At 48.1% G+C, this 20,915-nt stretch overlaps 1 protein-coding gene across 1 annotated transcript in view; it reads right to left on the bottom strand.

Annotated features, from left to right (window-relative positions):
- TRPC4 (transient receptor potential cation channel subfamily C member 4) overlaps positions 1–20,915 on the bottom strand; it is a 178,486-nt gene that overhangs the window by 20,204 nt on the left and 137,367 nt on the right. The window contains exons 5-6 of the mRNA XM_036250161.1: positions 8,983–9,296; positions 3,058–3,253 (exon numbers count right to left, since the gene is read on the bottom strand). Of these exons, the coding sequence (XP_036106054.1) occupies positions 3,058–3,253; positions 8,983–9,296 (510 nt within the window). The remainder of the gene's footprint in view (positions 1–3,057; positions 3,254–8,982; positions 9,297–20,915) is intronic.

The raw sequence follows: 20,915 nt of genomic DNA, 5'->3' as shown, positions 1-20,915 counted from the left end.
GTAGGAAGGCAAGAAACCAGGCGTGCACACAGAGAAGGAATTCAAAACCCCTCACTGTGACCCACTATGACAAGAAAGAGCTCCGATTTCAGAGTAGGGTGCTGTCAGCCTGGGCACCGTCCTGAGGGTCCTCTGTGTGCTCATGAGCACAGGGTTGTCCATCCACGTCCACCGAGAACAATCCAGGTTTGCGTCTGGGCGTCGGGCAACAGTACTTTCCCCAGGATTCACCCCGGCTGGGAGCGGCCTCCGTCACTGACAGCAAATGCCCGATCGGAGGCGTCAGCCAACAGATGTGGCTCAGTGTCCCTCCCCAGTCTCCCCCTGCCCCCCCCTCTCGTTCCCTCTCCGTTTCTTTCCTTCTAAACAAGCTCACAGATTCTAGCTGAGGGAGGGACAGTGGACGTGTTCGCTGCTGTCACGGAAATAGGACTCAGTAGAATAGGCTGAAGGTAACGAGAAGGTAGCCCCTCCCTGACCGGTGAGTGGTTCCGTTTGCCCTGATTCTCAGGGAGTCTCCCATTAGGGGCTGTCTTGACCTCGTTATGTTCCTGTACTCGGAACGTAAAGCAGTCTTCCCGCTGTTCCTGGTTGGGGTTCCCAGGGAGTCTGCATGAACCGGAACAGAGTCAGGCTGGTGATGACTAAAAACACCTTGTGCTACTCATGCTCGAACTTAGTCAATATTTATTTTTTATTTTTTTGTCCTCACCCGAGGATATTTTTCCATTTTTTGTTCAGATAGAGTGTGTGGGGGGGGGAGAGAGAGAGACTGACGTGAAGGGACACATCAAGTGGCTGCCACCTGCACGACCAACCAGGGCCGGGGACAAACTGCAACCGAGGTACATGCTCTTAGCGGGAACCGAACCCGGGTCTCTCTGGACCGCAGGCCAACGCTCCAACTGCTGAGCCAAACTGGCAGGGCCTTAGTCAATATTTAAAACTTCACTTAGGCCTGGCCGATGTGGCTCAGTGGTTGACGTCGACCCTTCACCAAGAGGTCGCCGGTTCGATTCCCGGTCAGGGCACATGCCCAGGTTGTGGGCCCGATCCCCAGTGGGGGGCGTGCAGGAGGCGGCCAGTCGATGTTCTCTCTCGTCGATGTTTCTCTCTCTCTCTCCCTTCTTCTTTCTCTAAAATCAATAAAGGAAAAATAATTTAAAAAACCCCAAAACTTCGCTCAGGAGCCTCCTCTTCCAGGAAGCCTGCTCTGACTGCCATCCCAGCATGGTCCTCTCTTCCACACTTTCAACCCACCCTCAAATCCCTTTTTTCCCATCTTGAAATTGTTTATTTACTATTTGTCGTGTCCCCTCAACCTTACGTTCTCCTGGAGGGCAGAGACTTCATTGCCTTGTGTACCCCGAACATCAAGCGCACGTCTGGCAGACCTTGGACGCGCGGGCACTTGCTTTCTCGTTCTCACTGTTGAACTTGAGTCTGTTTCAGGCCCACCCTAGTGGTCTCCGTGAGGACCCGCAGGACAAAAGGGGAAGCCCTCAGCGGGGTCCTGATGTTTCGGGACAGGGGAGCACGTTCCTGCTTCCGGGAGGCGCCGTGGGCAGGGGGCTGGGACCACTCGGGCTCAGCCCTGAGCACCTTTTCTCCGCTAAGTGGTCTCCGGGTTGGGCCTAAACGGAAACAGGGAATAGAGGCCCACCCCCATCTCTGTAAGAAGTAAGCCAGGAAGACAAGCTCCACAGAGCAGCGAGACGATGTCACTCTATTCTTGAACAGTGTTCCCTTGATGAGCTCTGTACGTTTAATGTTTTACAGGACCCCAGGGGTACAGGCAGCCTCTCGTCGGTCGCGTTAGGTGTAGAGGCTTCCGATGTTTGTGAAAGGGTAGTGTGGGAACAGAATTCGCGTTAGGAAAACGTGCTGACTGTGGGAATACAGAGACTCTGAAGCAGATATATAGGGAGGATCTAAAAACAATCAGATTTGTAAGATGCTTAAATAAAGCTCCAACAATTTAGCTCCTTGCATGTAACTCTGGTGACCTAGGAATATCCAAGTGGGGATATATCAGGCTGTGGATCAGGAAGTGAAAATAATGTATTCTTATATTTGTGCAGTTTTCCATCTGTGATAGGTGTAAGTAAAATCCTCAGTGTGGCTTCTGAGAACAATAATAATAATATCCCAGAGTTTCAGTAATAGATTCCAAGATGGAATACAACTCTAGTTATTGGTGGAGAAAATGAGCAGCCCATGATCATCCTTAAAATATGATCCTTAGGGCCCTGGCCGGTTTGGCTCAGCGGTTAGAGCATCAGCCTGTGGTCCCGAGAGACCCGGGTTCGGTTCCCGCTAAGGGCACGTACCTCGGTTGCAGTTTGTCCCCGGCCCTGGTTGGTCGTGCGGGTGGCAGCCACTCAATGTGTCCCTTTCACATCGATGTTTCTCTCTCTCTCTCTCTCTCCCCCTCCCACTCTACCTGAACAAAAAATGAAAAAATGTCCTCAGGTGAGGATGGGAAAAAAAAAAAAAAAAAAAGATAAAGTTGTTCATCGTCCTTGTTTATTCTGTACTTCTAGTGCCCAGAGCAGGACCTGAAGCAGAATATTCGGAAGAACACGGAGGACGAATGAACACGTTAGCGAAGTGTTTGCATTCCAGAGTCAAGGAAACACAATGTTGTATGTTCCGCTACACAGTTCGGGGTCACACCTAAACTGCTTTCGCCAGGCTTTGAAAACCTGAAAATCCTGCGACTTTCCCTGCAGACACCCCTCTGGACTCTCTGGTGTGTCTCCTGCCAAACCAGCTGAGCTGCTCCTACAAGACTGTCGGCAAACCGGGCAGAAGCGACGCAAAGTCCGAAGGGCCCTCGTCCCTGCTGGCTGAGGCCGGGCTGCCCGGGAAGGTGCTTCGAGTTTATCTTACAATCGTGTGTAATGTGATAGCACTAAACTAGCACACACGGCCCACGCGGAGCGTCGACCATTTACGTGACGCTTCTGCCTTATCAGTGGCCGGTTAGAGACCCAGTGACATTGGGGGGCGTGCGGCCCGGCCCCGTGCGTTCTGGGGAAACACGGTTCAGCTTACAGCGATCAGCTGGTACGAGTTGTTCATCATGGCTATCAGCATGTTGAGGAGGACGACCAGAGAGATGACGTTGTAGGTCCCGAACATGGTGGCACCCACGAACTCCGTGAACTCGTGCTGGGCCTTCACGTTGGTCACGTACAGATTGATGAGCCCGAAGATGGACCAGAACAGGGACTGGAGTGTCTCGAATAACCTGGAAGAAGGGCAAAGTGACACGGACCGCCGTGTTAATAGAACCAATGCACATGACAAAGCAGTGAAGCTTGAACACTGTGTATACGATCAATTTGAAAAATACATGTCCTCTTCTGGGTACCTGCCCCCCACCTTCGAAAGCACATATTTGCAAAGACAGATGCGCCCCCGTGTTCGCTGCGGCATTACTTATGGTGGCCAAACCATGGGAACAGTCCAAGGGTCACGGGGTAGAGGGCGGGACAGAGAAGATGGGGGGCAGGTACCCTGTGGGATGCTGCTCAGCCCTAAGCGAAGACGAAATACCGTCTGCGGCCCGACGGGGGGCCGTCAGGGTACCCTGCTGAGTGAGATGAGGCGGACAGGAAACGTCTGATCTCACTCACTCCTCAGATATAAAACCGAAAGCAAGAAATGAACAAACAAGAAAAACAAACAGATAGAAGGTCATAGGCACAGGTAACAGTGTGTTGGTTACCAGAGGGAAAGGGGGAGAAGGGGGGTCACGCTAAAGGGGGTTCCATGTGATGGCAGCCCGGCCGGTGTGGCTCAGTGGCCTGAGCATCATCCCCTGGACTGAGAGGTCCCGGTTCGATTCCCCGTCAGGGCACAGGCCCGGGCTGCGGGCTCGATCCCCAGAGGGGGGCATGCAGGAGGCGGCTGATCCATGTTTCTGTCTCACATCGATGTTTCTCTCTCTCTCTCCCTTCCTCTCTCTCTAAAAAAAAAAAGAAAAGTCAATAAAAACATATTAAAAAAATATATCATTATGAAAGATGGGACGTTGGTTGGTGAGCACAGGATTCAATATACAGATTACGTATTGTAGAAATGCACATTTGAAATTCTATATAATTTTATTAACAGATGCCACCCCGTACATTTAATTAGAAAGAAAAATCAATCCGTGGATCGATTAATGACCAAGGGAAAAATACATGTCAGTAGTAAAATAAACTTTTAGGGTAATTATAAAATTAAACTTAATAAAAAAAATTTAAAAATTGTTGCCCTGGCCGTTTTGGCTCAGCAGTTAGAGTGTCGGTCCGTGGACCAGTGGGTCTTGGGTTCGGTCCAGTCAAGGGCACGGACCTCGGTTGTGATCCGTCCCCGGTCCTGGTTGGGGTCGTGCAGGAGGCAGCCACTCGATGTGTCTTTTTCACATCGATGTTTCTCTGTCTCTCTCTCTTCCTCTCTCTCCCTCCCACTGTATCGAACAACAATGGAAAAATGTCCTCGGGTGAGGATAAAGAAAAAAATAGTTTGTATCATACTAGAATAAACAGTGTACTTGATTTTCCTAAGAACTCTGGAGGCTACTTTTTGTTTCTAAATGTAGCGGAGATGACAAGTCTGACCCACAGGCTATTTTTGTGTGACCTCTGCGTGAAGAATGATGTTTGCTTTTGCAGATGGTGGAAAAAAACACTGAAGAAAGGGTGACGTTCTGTGACGTGTGAAATCGTATCAGTTCACCACTTAACGTCCATAAATACAGTTCTGTTGGAACAGCCGCACTCGCTTATTTATGCTGCGGATTATTTCTGTCCCAGTGACTGAGCGAGTCGCTGGGACGAAGAGCAAATGATCCACAAAAGCCTAAAATATTTGCTATGTGTCTTTTTCATAGAAAGTTTGTCTCATGCTCGGCCGGTGTGGCTCAGTGGTTGAGCGTCGACCCTGCACCAAGAGGTCGCCAGTTCGATTCCCGGTCAGGGCACATGCCCAGGTTGTGGGCCCGTCCCCAGTGGGGGGCGTGCAGGAGGCGGCCAATCCATGTTCTCTCTCATCCATGTTTCTATCTCTCTCTCCATCTCCCTCCCTCTCTCTAAAATCAATTAAAAATTCAAATTATTTAAAAAATATACATGCAAAATAAATGTAATGGTTAAGGTTTAACAGGCAATTAGTACGTGTGTTCCACATGCTAGTAACTGAGTGAGGGATTCGAGCTGGAAGAGCTAGAAACTGGGTGTGGTCTCTGCCACCAGGGTATGCAACCCACACTCTGGGGTGTACTGTGCTCCATGTATATTTTTTTTCTTTATTGATTTCAGAGAGAGAGAGATAGAGGGAGAGAGATAGAAACATGGATGAGAGAGAACATCGATTGGCTGCCTCCTGCACGCCCCCCACTGGGGATCAGGCCCACAACCTGGGCATGTGCCCTGACCGGGAATCAAACCGGCGACCTCTTGGTGCAGGGTCGACGCTCAACCACTGAGCCACACCAGCCGGGCCAGGATTGTCTATTTCAAGAGAACCATTGTAACAGCTGGACATGATTCCAAGAAAGACCACAGAGCACTTACAGTCTCACCCAGGTGGTCACAACAAGACTGTGGTTGAATTATAGGGTAAAAACACAAACAAGAACTATCTCGGGCAAGACGAGGAGTGAGGGTCTAAGTCTTCAGGGAGATTCGCATTGGTTTGGAATCGTGATGTAGGAACAAGTCAGTGATGTAGGAACAAGTCAGTGATGGTTCCTGCAGCCCCCAGCTCCAGGGACATTGCTCCAGGTGTACGCGCTCACGCAGGGGGGCCCAGGTAGGCCTCTGACCCCACCACCCAAAGCCTCAGTGGATTCGATCAGTCGAGGTCGAATGACCTGAGCAGGGCCATGTGATGATGCGTGAGATGACCCTAAACAGTCCAATTTGTTCTCTAAGAAAGTTTATCTTAGAAACATCAAGAGGATGCGGCATTGTCAAAAGGGACAGAGATGACCGGAGCTGCGACGTGGGGTCAGGATCGCTGGAATTGGGAGCAGCTGAAGGTGTGAGGCAGGCCGCACTGGGAAGCAGAGGTTGAAGATGGAAAAGCAAGGCAGTGAGTAACCCACAGAGAACACACGGACCGGCCGGATCGTGTTGATGTTGGTTCTCAGCGTCAAACGCCCTGTGGTCCCGCCCCTGGCTTTTCCTGAAGTCCGGCTGGGCTCTAAGTGCTGCCCTTTCGAGGACCCGTCTGCTCAGAGCATCAGAGGACGGCAATCCTGTGTGCGATACAACAAGACACCTGCTACTTGAGCGACGGGGCTGTGTCACCAGGACAATCTGACCAAGGGGCCCTCCGTCAGGGTTCAGGACTTTTCCTCTAAGCGACTGCCCTTTGATAAAGTAGACGATTTCAAATGTTAATTGTGATTTCAAATGTTCATTGTGTACTTACATTGGAACAGTCGGCTATGAAATGTAACATCGGAGTGAACCACGTATGTTCTTAAAGGACAACCCAGAGGTCAGCTTCTAACGGTACCAGGGAGAGTGAAACTCATCGGTTCTAGACAAAGGTCACTGGACGTTACTTTTTGGAAATTCTGTCAGGAGAGAGTAGACCTGACCCAAGGTCGTGAGTCCTTTATTTCAGTAACCTGTGGTTCTTCCCATGTCACAGAGAAGAGGACGGGGCGACGTGTTCATGCGTCGGGGGGAGACCGCGGGAAAGTCCCCGAAGACAGAAATCGCAGTCCGAGCTCACGGTCAGGAGCCCAGCAGGACGGCTCCTGCAAAGGTTCACGTGAGGCAGGCGCGAGAGAACAGAACACAAGTTCGCCAGAGGGGACGGCCGAGCACCGGGGATGACAGAGGAGTGTGACCTGTCGGGAATCGGTAACCGTTAGGAAACGTTGAAGAGCATCGTCTTGGGAACGAGGGAAGGTCTGACGAGGACGTAAGTGATTGGGTTGCAGCCGATGTCTCCAACTCCCAATCCCTCGATACATAAAGAAATTCTGAGAAACAGGACGTTGCAGGTCACCACCCCAGGTGTCCAGGTTGAACCACCTGGGAGAGGAGCCCCCTTGGTCTGCGGTTCTACCTACGCAAGTAGCCGAATCACATTGTCCTCGCCCTCTAAGGGCTCCCGGCCCCCCACCCATACACCCCCCAGGTAACCTGCCTGTTAGAGATACGGGCGCTGACCCCGCCTTGGAGTCAGCCCGGCAGGTGCCTCCCCGACACGGTTCTCTTGCCTGAACCCAGGTGTGCTCTCCCTTCGGCCGACCTCCCCGTAAGAAGCCGATCACCGAGGGGCCGGCATGTCAAGCTGAGCAATTTGGCGACATCCAGTAAGACGTGCGAACAGATTTCCACGTTTTAAGCAGAGGAGGGTCGAGATTTTGGTTTGCAAAGATCACTAAGGGACACGACGGAAGACACACGACCGCAGGCAGAGCCAGGGACAGGGCAACCGAGACGTAGGCATGCGAGCTCAAGCGTAGTGACTGAGGTCACGCAGGGCTACTGATCCCCTCCTACTTGAGAAGTTGTGGTACTCTCTTCTATGACATCAGTCTTTTATTTTGTTTTCTTTATTGATATTAGGAGGGGGCAGTTAGAGGGAGAGAGAGACAGAAACATGGATGAGAGAGAACATGACTGGCCGCCTCCTGCACGCCCCCCACTGGGGATGGGCCCACAACCTGGGCATGTGCCCTGACCGGGAATCGAACTGGCGACCTCTTGGTGCAGGGTCGACGCGCAACCACTGAGCCACACCAGCCGGGCTTTGTTTCTAACGTAAAATTCTGTAATGGCCCATGAACCGGGTCCGACTTGAGGTGTGTTCTGTGAGGCTGTGTGAGCACTAAACACAGTGGTCGTGAGTCTGCGCCGTCCAGCGAGTCTGACGGAGCCCCCGATGGGGACCCCAGACAAGCCGAGTGTTTCCCAGGTGCGAGGGCAGAGACCTCTGTGTACGTAATAATAATGGACTAGGTCTGCACTGTTTCTACATGCTTAGATTTTTGTGTGGAAAACTACTGAATCAGAGGAACAGGGGAAGGGACTTCAACCGCTGGAAAACACACGAGACAAGACTGAAAAGCACTCGGATTTTCTCCCATGATTTCTTTTACGTGAACCTATTTTATCTTTCGAGGTGCGTGTAAGCTGTCGACAGGAAACCGATTTCCACTGTATTCCCCATTTTGAAACAGTGTGTATGCACCTTGAGAACAGCACGCTAAATGAAATAAGTTGATTAGAAAAAACAGAACTATACGATTTCATTCGTACGTGGGACATAAAACAAATTCATAAACACAGACAACAGAAAAGTGGTTACCAGAGGGAAGGGAGGTGTGGGGGTCACAAGAAATTTAGCAAGTAGCCCTGGCCAGTTTGGCTCAGCGGTTGAGCATCGGCCTGTGGACCAGAGAGTCCTGGGTTCGGTTCCCGCTAGGGGCACGTACCACAAAAAAAAAAAAGAAAAGAAACAGAAATGAAAAAGAAATTTAACAATTAAAAAAAACCAATATATATAGGTCTCCTTTTATGGGGTCATTCTGAAAGAAATGACAGTTTTACTAAAACTTAGCCAAAGAACATATGTGCATAACCCACAGACACAGACAACAGTGTAATAGTGTCAACAATAAAAATAAAGTTAAAAAAAAATAGCATTTAGTTTGAATACCATGAAGATCACCAGTGTAGAAATCATAATCTCATTATTTTTCTTTCCACATACTATGAGACTTCATTTATCCGAAATACCCAGAAAAGCAAAATTAATAAATAAAAAATAAATATATAAAATAAAATAAATGTTATGGATTTTTTTTTTTTTTTTTATGAAGGAACCCTACATTCAAAGGCATGCTGATTCTGCGGTCTGCATGCAGCACAATTTCTCTGCAACCACCGTCAAGGATTTTTCAAATGCACAGCCTGCTCCATTTCTAAGCTCCGCGCGCGCTGCCGGCAGGACGCGGGGACTCACGTGGAAAACGCGTTATTCTGCTTCTCGCACCGTATGCCTTTGCAGCTCAAGCCTTTGGTCTCCTCGTAGTAGAAGTAGAGCTGGTTGAGGCCGTTGGCGAAGGCCAGCAGCACCAGGCAGTAGATGAACAGGAACTTGAGGATGTCCAGCAGCATCCTGCCCAGGGAGATCTGCAGAGGCCCCAGGTGGGAGTTGGCGGTGAACAGCGAGATGAGCCGCAGGGAGCTGAAGATGTTGGCGATGGCGAACAGCGCTTCCGCCACCAGAGTGGGGTGCCACATGTCCCAGGACTCGCGGGGGTTCAGGGCGCTGTACTGAAGGAGGGAGAAGCAAAGGAAAGTGAAACACACGCACGGACACACGCCTGCGTCCGGCTCAGCCCAGCACCAGGGCCCGGTCAGGCGGCTCACGTCCTTCCCCACAACGGCAGTGACACTCGCTGCAAAAAAACGTCACAAACAGTATTAACGTACAATTGATCAACTTCTGTTTCAGTGGCTTCTTGATCTGTCCTTCACATTTACAGTTAACATGTGAATTAAATCTATTCTTGCCTTTCTGACAGTATTTCAAAACCAGAAGTGTTACATAGTTAAAAAAAAAACACTGGATTTTATATTGGGAAAATATAGCGATATTATTATAACAAAGAACTACATTGTAAATGAAAGGCACTAAATCTGAAACAAAGTGAGCAATGACTTTACTTACCACATTTGACACAATTGCCTATTCAGAGGGAAGCGTGTAGGATACATATTACATATAAGTGAGTGGAGGTAGCGGCCTGTTGCCTCGGACACAGCAACAACCAATATCGGCATCATAGTTAGTGCTTTGGATTTGTTATATCCTAAATGTAGATAGAAACTAACCTGGGCCCTGGCCGGTTTGGCTCAGTGGTTAGAGCGTCAGCCCGCAGACCAGAGAGTCCCGGGTTCGGTTCCTGTTAAGGGAAAGTACTTTGGGTGCAGTTTGTCCCCGGCCCTGGTTGGGGTCTTGCGGGTGGCAACCGGTCGATGTTTCTCTCTCTCTCTTCCCCCCTCTCTCCCTCCTGCTCTATCTGAAGATAAATGCAAAAATGTCCTCGAGTGAGGATAAAAAAAAAAAGAGACTAATTTGGAAATCACGTTAGATGTCAATAAATTGTTACATTTTATATTTAATGTGTAACTATGTGTTCTTTATCTGAACATGCCTTAATTTTATGACACGTGGTTTGAGAAACATATTTGCTATGTTACACTTTGACCAACAATTATTTCAAAAGTGTTAAATAAAATGTCGGCTTTGAATTATCTTCATATTAAACTATATAAAGAGCACAATGAAATTGATTCCTTGTAGTATTGAAGTAAATTTGCTCTCCTTTAAAAAAAATGGTCAAATGTGCCCTATGAAATGTTGCATCATGAAAGCCTACATCTGTATAAGAGGTGAATAAACTGAATTTTCTTCTTCATATCCATCACTATAAAATATGTCTACACAACTGCATGTTTTGCCATCAGAATAAACTTTTCATTTCTGTGCATGTCCTATCAGAATACTTCCTTTCTCTTTATATTGTATGTTATACCCATGACTTCCCAGATGTTAACTCTCTTGAAACTAATGGAGAGTATGTTTTAGTCTCCTCGGGGAAAAACACATCACAGAGGACAGACTCTGTCCCACAAGCAGGTCCTGAGGGTGACCATGCAGAGCCGTTCGACACAGGGGCTCTGACGGTCTGCACCCCCGTCAACAGTGCACCGGCCCCCCTTCTGCCCACATCCTCACCAGCACTGGTTGTTGGTTGATTGATTGACGATAGGAGTTTCTTCAGAAAATTAAAAATGAAACTGCCTTATGACCCCAGCGATTCCACCCTTGGGAATATATCCAAAGAGACCGAAATCACTGATTTGAAAGAACAGATGCACCCCCACGTTCATAGCAGCACTATTGACAATCGCTAAGGTCTGGAAACAGCCCGGGTGTCCATCAGTCGATGATGGATAAGGTCGTGGAACATGTACACAATGGAACACGCCTCGGCCCTCAGCCACAAAAAGAAAGAACTCTCACCTTTCGCCACAGCACGGATGGATCTGGAGAGTATTATGCTAAGTGACGTAGGCCAGCCAGAGAAAGACAAGCGCCTATAATTTCACTTATATGTGGAATCTAACGACCGAAATAAACTAACCAAACAGAAACGGGCTCATAGATGCAGCGAGCAGACGGCCCGCTGTCCGGGGGGAGGGCACGTGATAGACGTGGAATCACAGTTGTTTAACAGCGGCTCACTGTGCAGAAGAGAGTTTCTGACAGGCCCTGGAAACGGCTGGCCATGTTTCAAGAAAGAGAACAGGCCCTGGACATCGGGCACCCGGAGCCCAGACCAGGGCAGGCCCATCGGAAGGGGGACGGCTTGGCAGGCGAACCTTCGCAAGGACATGAAAAGAAGCAGACCCTGGGAACTTGCTAAATTTAGGTTACTTTTCCCCACCCACTAGCACTGTGTAAGAGTTTGTTTGAAATGTAATATCAGAGAGCAGTTTCCCCGGGGGTACCATTCCTGCGGCTCACTCCACGTAGCCAGCAACAGGAATTCATCTCTCACAAATGATGCAACCTTTTCTCTGCTTATTGGCTCAGGAGTGATGGGCAATGACTGACTTGACTTTAGGGTCCAGTTCCACTTGGGGAGCCTGGGTGAAAAAGGTACAAGGATTAACAAAAATATAAAAACCCTCATAGACACAGACAATGGCACGGTGATTGCCAGAGAGAAAGGGGGTGCGGAAGGTTGAAGAGGGGACCGAGGAGATAAATGGTGATGGAAGGAGACTTGACTTGGGGTGGTGAACACACAATACGATATACAGATGCTGTGTCATAGAATCGTACACCGGAAACCTTTATAATGTTGTTAACCGATGTCACCTCAATACATTCAATAAAAATTAAAAAATAAATAAAAAATAGAAAACTGAAAAAAAAATCGAATTTGAATTAGAGGGAGACTATTTTCTATTTTTAAATCCTGGTACCTACTATAAACGTTCCCACGTATAGCTTTAGCATAAAACACAAATGACTGAACACCTAACAAATTAAAAATTTAAGATTTAAAAAATGTGTTATAACAAGTATCAGACTGAGGGTTTGTGGTAACAAACGCTACCACCAAATTCTCTCCCTTTCGTCCCCAACATATCATGTCATCTTTCCCTGCAGAGATTAAGATCACAGTCACCTCCTTTTCTCACTTTTGTTGAAAGACACACCTGTTTAAGCAGAGGACATGCCTCCCTGTTGACAGTGAATTTTATATTTCTGTCTGTCTCTCTGACTCATATGGCTTATGACTACATTTCAAAACGTACAAAAAAAAAAAAAAATAGCCGGCCGGTGTAGCTCAGTGGTTGAGCATCGACCCTGCACCAAGAGGTCACCGGTTCGATCCCTGGTCAGGACACATGCCCAGGTTGTGGGCCCATCCCCAGTGGGGGGCATGCAGGAGGCGGCCAGTCGATGTTCTCTCTCATCCATGTTTCTCTCTCTTTCTTCTTTTCTCTAAATAGCAATAAAGAAAAAAATATATGCATATATATAAAAAAAAAAAAACCCACAAAAACAAACCAAAAAACAAAAACAAAGAAACAGTAAGCATTCTTAAGGAATATGAGCGTTTTCTGGGAATTTCTCACAATTGGACACCATGCCCTGCAGGTAGTAGCTGCTCCGGAGACATGTTCTTCCATCAAGGATTCGTACACGGGTGAGGATGACGGGGGCAACTAATTGTAATAAAAATGCTCCAACGGAGTAACATAAAGTGTTGTTGGAAAACAGAAGAGAAAATGGTAGTCCAGCCAGGGCCCGAACAGAGATTCTATGTTGTTGAAGGCTGAAGGACCCAGCAGTCATCCAGGCCCGTCAAGATGCTGGTCCTGATTCTAAGACCACAGCCAGCCCGAGGAGGCTCCATGTGAAATGCATCGTCGCTTGTGAATGACCGTCCAGGGGGGGTTCGCGAAATCCTAAGAGGAATGTTTTGCACTCGACAAATCGTGAAATGCTACCTTCTTACCCAGTCTGTTTACTTAAGTCCGCCTCAGAGTCTAGCACTGGGGATTGTTGGGAAACAACGACACATAACGTGTTCACTCGCGCAAGGTCAGGGTTTCCGGAGCAACCCACGCTGGCCTCGGGGTCACAGGACGTTAGGATGACAAACAAGCCTTGTGAAGTAAAAATAGAGACTCCGGAGAGACTGCGAGTCCTGGCCCCTGCACCATCTGCTTATGTTCGAAGGAGAACAAACGGAGGGACATTTGCCTCCCCAGGGAGAATCTGTGTCGTTTTGAAGTTCAGGTCTTTCTCCTTTTCCACGGGTAAGACGGGCAGTTGGCACAACTACACGGTGAGGTTCCCAGTTGTCGAGTCCTTCCCGCAACACACGCTTGTGTGGGAAGGGTGCATCGGGGACACCCGTGGCCCTTTGGGGTCATGAGCATGGAACCGAAGTGAACGCTGCTATGCGAGTGATGACGTTTGTTCCCCGATCCAACCGCCTTGTTTCCTGCCAGGAATATAGTAGTTCTCCCTTATCCCCCGGGAGACAACCCAAGACACCCCGCCGATGCTAAACACTGCATTTGATAGTGTCAAACCCTGTTTATCCTATGTTTTCTCCGACACACACATACCTAGGACGAGGCTTCATTTATAAATCAGGCGCAGGGCGAGACCAACAGCAATGATGAAGTAGAACAATGGTAACGTACGCTGTAGTAACAGCTATGGGAATGACTCGGGGCCATTGTTAGCTCCGCAAGCGTTGCTGGGACGCAAGCGTGGTGATACTGTGGAACTGGGTCTGATCCCCGCGTCGGTGCGAAGTGATCACGGATGGGGAGCAAACACAGTGTGAGGCCCCGGACCAAGGTGGGACTCACATCTGGGCAGGACCGAGTGTAACGGTTCATCACGCCACTCGGAACAGAGCACAATTTCTAACTTACAAATGGCTTATTTCTGCAATTATCAATTTAACGTTTTCAGACCGTGGTTGCGGAGGGAAACTACAATCCTGGAAAGCAAAATGGCAGATGAGGTATAAAGAGATACGAACATTTAGTAATTATCACTTTTTTTTCCTTTATTGATTTGAGAGAGAGGGACAGAGAGATGGAAACATTGATGAGAGAGAACATAGACTGGCCGCCTCCTGCACGCCCCCCACTGGGGATCAGCCCACAACCTGGGCATGTGCCCTGACCGGGAATCGAACCGGCGACCTCTTGGTGCAGGGTCAACACTCAACCACTGAGCCACACCAGCCAGTCTAATAATTATCTCTTGATTTCATTCTTTTAAATTTTCTTTCAACTTTCTCTACTGTTGTTTACATACACATGTAGCCTAGGTTTTACAAAGCCACTAAAAAACATTCTACAGACACGGTTATATACGTTGCTGACTCCTCTTCGTTGGTAGCCTCCCTGCCTGAAAAGTTTTTCTTTGAATTTGCAGAGAAACATGTAATTCTTCCGTTGATAAATGCGTGTTTTATACATGTGAGGAATTAAAGGATTAACTTTAACCTTTGTTGCCTCTATTTTCTTAAAAAATGTTGACAAAATCTATATCCGTGTTTTAAACTCCGCATGTTTGCACGCGGCCATTGGCTGTGCCTGTTCTCAGGGGCTCTGCAGGTGTCTTCCTCGCCCGGCCCCTCGATGCTGAACCTGCTTCGCCCCTTCTCTGATCCCACGACACCCCTGGCGTTTCCTGACTTCAACTGCCAGTTAAGTGCTGATGGTTCCCAGTCCCCCATCTCCAGCCAGACCGCTCACCTCACAGTCCTGTTTTATACCTGAATGTCCGGTTGGTGTTTCCCCTTGGACATCTCCTGGGCATCTCCAGCTCAGGGGCCGATGTGGGAACTCACCATCTTTTCATCCTCCAAGTCCCTCCCGTTTGCTTTCCGATGTCGGCGAGGAGCCGCCAACTGCCCCGCAGAATGTGAGCTCAGCCCTCAAGCCCCCCTGCCCAAATCCCCAGGCTCCGCCCTGAGTGTGATGCACGTCGCTCCCTCCTCATTGGGATCCTCGCTGCCTGACAAGTTCTGTTTCCCACAGAAGTTCTCAGAACGGCCTCCTGTCTCCCCGACTTGGCCCTTTTCTCGACCACCATCTATTTCCTCTAAAATCATCGGTTCAAAGCGCCAACCAGGCCATCTCAGATTCTGCTTAACGTCTTACACAAACACTGCGAAGTCCGGGTCCCGACTCCCTTCCGAGGTTGACCGGCGACTTGTCCCCAGTTCCATACCCAATGCCATGGCTCAAACCTCCAGTACTGGTGAGCCCCCCAATGGCGCTCACCTTCTTACCAAGATGCTTCTCTATGACTATCGGGCCCTGGGTCCAGAATGGATTTAAATTCTAAGTATTGTAAGTTTTCAGCTGTTGTTCATTCATCACATGTACGTCGAGTGCCGACCCTGTATCGGGCATCACGTCGGAATTCATCCTCCTGATCAGATGATGCATAGCTCATGCCACGTGGGTTTGTGGTATCGTGAAGGAGACAGGCACTAGATAAGTATGAATTCCTTCTCTGATTGGCGATGACGGGGCCCTAGCATTCTGCAGACCAGAGCTGGTCACTTCATGGGGCAGAACAGTCCTGGACAGAGCGGAATCACACCGCAACGCCTAGGACCCCCCCCCCCCCGGGTCTCTTCTCTCTCAAGCACCTGCTTTCGAGTCCAATCCTGCCATCGCTCAGCTTTGCCCTGAGCCCTCATTTCTCTTCAGGTTATTTTTAAGAGAATTGCCCCTCTGCAGACCCATAGGGTAGATTGTCCGCCCTTCCGTGGCTGGTCAGTTTTCCATGCAGGGAGCTTTGTCTAATAATGTCATGGGCTGGGCTCACGTGGTAGGAGCTCGAAACATTCAGGGAGAAAATCATTAAGACGTTGAAAAGTGAGGTTTGTGCCCGGCTGGTGTGGCTCAGTGCTTGAGCGTCGACCCTGCACCAAGGGGTCAGCGGTTAGATTCCCGGTCAGGGCACCTGCCCAGGTTGTGGGCTGATCCCCAGTGGGGGGCGTGCAGGAGGCGGCCAATCAGTGTTCTCTCTCATCGATGTTTCCATCTCTCTCTCCCTCTCCCTTCCTCTCTCTCTAAAGTCAATAAAGAAAAAATATTTTTTTGAAAAAGCGAGGTTTGTGGAAATGTGAGAATCTTAGTATAACTGGAAAATGGAAGGGAAAACGGTGAGATTAATCTGAGAGGAAGCTGAGACAGGTCATGGAGGGTTTAGCAGGAGCGTTAAGAGAGGAAGATGTTCTGAGTCATGACACTGGGTCGTACATTCCTCGAATACAAGAAAATGCGTTAGATCATCTATAGACTCTGACGTATGTTTATGAAAGGCAAGCAATTAATCAAAATGAGTAAAAATTAAACTAGTGCGAAATGAAAATGCTTGTGGTCAGGACAGAAAACAGGTTTTGCTTTTTTTAGGAAGCCTCAGGTGATTCAACACCAAGACGGCCGGTGTCGCAACTTCAAACCGCCTCTCTACCCACCTGAGGGGGGCAGGAAGGAACATTAGAATTAGCAGAAAATATTAGAAGAGTTAGAGAACCAGCCACAGTGGGGCACTAGCCACAGTCAGGACTGTGTTGATCGTCCTGGAAATGCTCCTCGTGGTTGCTGTGCTCTGATCGACGAGAAGCCCGCCCTGGCCTGGCCGGGGGCGCCCGGGGCGTCCACCTCAGGAGGCTGTCCCTTCTCTGGGGCCGGGGGCTGCCAGACATCACGGAAAGATTAACAACCTGATTATCAGAGCTCTGGACCCTGGACCGGTGACTGACGCATGGCTGCCAGCCCCCCAGTCCACATGCCCCCCTCTTGCCTCTGAAGATGTGAGAACAGCCCCTCCTGGCGCCTCTGCCCTTCGCTCCCCAAAGCCCCCGATCCACGGGCAGCCCACTGTCTCTGCGCTCCCTGTATTGCGTTCGGCGCACCGGCCCTTCCCCGTCTGCGGAGCACGTTGTGGATTTCCCCCTTTTCGCTCCTCTCTCGGTTGTGAGCTCTTCCACGAGCCCGCGTCACCGGCCCAAACAAAACCCTAACATGTGTCATATGAGATTACACAGAACATGTGTCCTGGTTTCCATGTCTGATACACAAGGTGACACTACTTTCCTTTCTACAAGTCGGTTAGACAATCGAGTAGGAGAGAGAGTAGGGCGTTCTCCTGCGGTAGACAACACTAGGTTAAACAAGTGGGATTCGAGTTTCTATAGCTCTCCATCATAAACCTAGAGAACTGTTTATTCGCGAAACGTAAACAACAGTATCACCTTCTTCCCAGCTGATACAAAGAGGAGTGATCAGTAAGAGATAGACTCGTATCTAGGAGGCTAGAGCTATGAAGTAAATGTTCCTGTGTATAATATTTTTGTTTTTGAAACTATTACTTAGATACACAGTGCAAGCGGCACAGGAATTCAATCATTTCTGCCAAAGGACTGAAGGTATATGTGAGATAAGTTGTACTCAGGGCAAGGGACGGGGTAATGATCAGGGGGAAACCTCTCAGCCGGTGTGGCTCAGTGGTTGAGCATCGACCCTGCACCAAGAGGTCGCTGGTTTGATTCCCGGCCAGGGCACATGCCCAGGTTGTGGGCCTGATCCCAGTGGGGGGCGTGCAGAAGGTGGCCAGTCGATGTTCTCTCTCATTGATGCTTCTATCTCTCTCTTTCTCTCCCTCTAAAATCAATAAAGGAAAAAATAATTAAATATATATGTATATATATATTAAATATATATATGTATATATATGTATATTTAAATATACATATATATATATATTAAATAATAGCCCAGCCAGAGTGGCGCAGTGATTGAGCATCGACCCTGCACCAAGAGGTCACTGGTTCGATTCCCGGTCAGGACACATGCCCAGGTTGTGGGCCCATCCCCAGTGGGGGGCGTGCAGGAGGCGGCCAGTCAATGTTCTCTCTCATCGATGTTTCTCTCTCTCTCCCTCTCCCTTCTTCCCTCTCTAAAATAAAAAATATATATATATATATAAAAATAATAATCAGGAGGAACCCCGTCTTAATAAAGCTAAAGTAATATCTTATTGTGCCCAGGCAGAAGCAAGCTCTGGATTATTAATATTTTGTACATAGTGAGAAGAGAATATGATTAACAAACCTTCTCCTTTAGTAACTAGGAGCAATGAAAAAAAAAAAAACAAAAACAAAAACCCAATCGATGCGTCATGAAACTCCGTCAAGGTATTTAAGGAAGCACCTTGAATGTCATCTACATGTCTGTTCTCTGTCTTTGGCTGTACAATTCAATGCTATTACGTTGTACATCGCATTATATGTAAAACGTAAAAACAACCACCCAGTGCTGCTTATATTAAGTTTTATTCTAAGATAATAAATGTGTTTCCTAATGTGATCCTCGCATTGTGTGGGATTCGACTCCGCGTCATTTTACAGATGAGAAATTTGAGGGATACGTTAAGTAACTCGTCCCAAACCACACAGACAGGAACTGGCACAGGCAAAGCTCCTATCAAGGGTGGGTCAGCATCCAAACCTCAGCACGGCCTTGGTGAGAAAGGCCCTCCTGTGTATTTAAAACACAAAACAAAATAAAACGAAAACAAGCCCACCAGATAGGTAAAGGGCGAAGCAGGTAAGCAGCGTGGCTTCTCTGCCAGACGTACGAGGAGGGGTTCTCCCCTGAGCAGACCAGCTACAGAAAGGCTCCCCTGTTGTTGGCTGGTAGTTTTTGGTCTGGATCCACCGCGTGGCCAGAAAGATCTAGAACTGGACTTTCCCTACCGTTTGCACGCCCTCAGAAAGCAGCTAAAACCAGTCTGTCCCGCAGAGATCCCAGTTACAACCGGTAATTCTGCCCCGTAGCAGTGCCCCGGTCACCACAAAGCAGCACCAGAGTCATTTCGTTGAATTCATAACGGACACATCTTCCACTGTGGACCCATTAGCATCCTCCGTGTCCACTGCTGTCCCTCAGGGGTCACCACCACTTAACGCACTCTCTGCGTCATTCTCATTAATGGTTCCTTCCTCTCCGTCTACAGGAAGAAACCCAAAGTCTACAGCAGGAGGTGGACACGCCTTCCCATGCTTTTCTGGCTCCCGTTTTCGGGATCATCCCCCCTACACACCGACCTCCTTTGTACACTTAGACTTTTGCACGTCCTGCCTTTTCTCTGTCGATGCTCACGCACCTTTGTGAGCATGGTGGCCGCCCCCTGCCTCCGTCCTCTGCGTAACTCCAGGGCAAGGTCCTGAAGTTCAGCTCCTTCCCTGATGCTGTCTTAGCCTCGGATGCAGACCTCATCACCTGGAAGGTCCTGGTTCACGCGCATTTCCCTTTGCTACATCTGTCTGTGAGCTGCTTGAACGCAGAGGCTGTATCTGCAGCATCTTTGCGTTTTCGACAACCGGATCAACAGTAGGTTTCCTTGTGCTCCTTAGAAGTTCTTATTGATTGACTCAAATGATAGCTGTTTGTCTCACTTAGAGCAGTCTATTTTTCTATGAAATAAGTCACCTTTTCCTAAAATAGAAAGTTATCCGTTATTTAAAATTAGCATGAAAGTCTGGCCAGTGTGGCTCAGTGGTTGAGCATCGACCCTGCACCAAGAGGTCGCCAGTTTAATTCCTGGCCAAGACACGTGCCCAGGTTGTAAGCCAGGTCCCCAGTGGGGGGGGCGTGCAGGAGGCGGCCAATCAATGTTTTCTCTCTATCCCTCTCACTTCCTCTCCAAAATCAATAAAAAAAAATAGCATGAAAATTGAATGATAGAACAAAAGAAGGTCCGGGACCTGTCTAGATAGCTCAGTGGGTTAGAGCATCACTCCCATATGCCAAGGTTGCGGTTTCAATCTCTGCTTAGGACACACACAAGAAGCAACCAATGAATGTATAATCAAGTGGAACAACAGAAATTAATGTTGTTGTTGTTTTTCTCTCTCCCCCTTCCTCTCTCTCTCTCAAATCAATTTTTAAAAAAGAGAATGAGTGAGTCAACAAATAAGTATGACATCACAGACTCCGAAATAGGTGCTCTTTCAATTATCATCATCATTTAACACATAATAAAATTGAGGATTACCTTAAATACTTGCTCCAAATCACACAGATTGCATGATAAAGGCAAATGGGAATCCAGACCTCAAACCCCCTTTTAACGAAAATAAAGCAAATGAAGATGTGTCATAAAGACTACAAAAGGCAAGTTTCTTGGGCTCAGTATGTGAGAAGGAGGAGGAGATAGGAAGGAAAGAAAGAGGAAAACACGGATAATGCACATTTGCTCTCCTACAGGCACTTTAAATAAACCAGCCCATTTATGCCTGGTACCAACAGAATAAGGCAGAAATTGTTATGCTTGCTATTTAATAGATAAGTCACAGAGAAGAGAAAAAATAACTAGTTCAAATATTTCAAGTTCAAATAACTAGTAATTGATAGAGGAGAACTGAGCCCCGGACACCTGACTGATTGGTCTGCCAGTAGCCACTGCCCTTGTGACTCAAACTGCAGTCACACAAACTGACCCTTCAGAAAGAACAGTTCATAATTTATATTTAAAATCAGAGCTGGATTCTTATGACCAAAGTAATATATTGTGTATTTTTTAAAGAATTTATGTTGTTGGTATCATCATCATCTGAGGTACTTTCTGTATTATTTTCTATTTTCCCTTTTCTGTCCCCTTTCCCTTCTTCATCAGCTATGGGGGGGGGGGTGAGTGGGATTTTAAACATAAATTTCCCCTTGGTGTGGTATTAAAAACAATGTTTATATCTTAATGTTAAAATACATGTTGCACATGAAGAATTTATAACTTTTAAAGAAAATTAAAATCCCGTA

This window comes from Molossus molossus, unplaced genomic scaffold (genome assembly GCF_014108415.1).
Source record: "Molossus molossus isolate mMolMol1 unplaced genomic scaffold, mMolMol1.p scaffold_m16_p_9, whole genome shotgun sequence".
Lineage (NCBI taxonomy): Eukaryota > Metazoa > Chordata > Mammalia > Chiroptera > Molossidae > Molossus > Molossus molossus.
The sequence above is the reverse complement of the archived record's forward strand: the minus strand, read 5'-3'. Positions and strand labels throughout refer to the sequence as shown.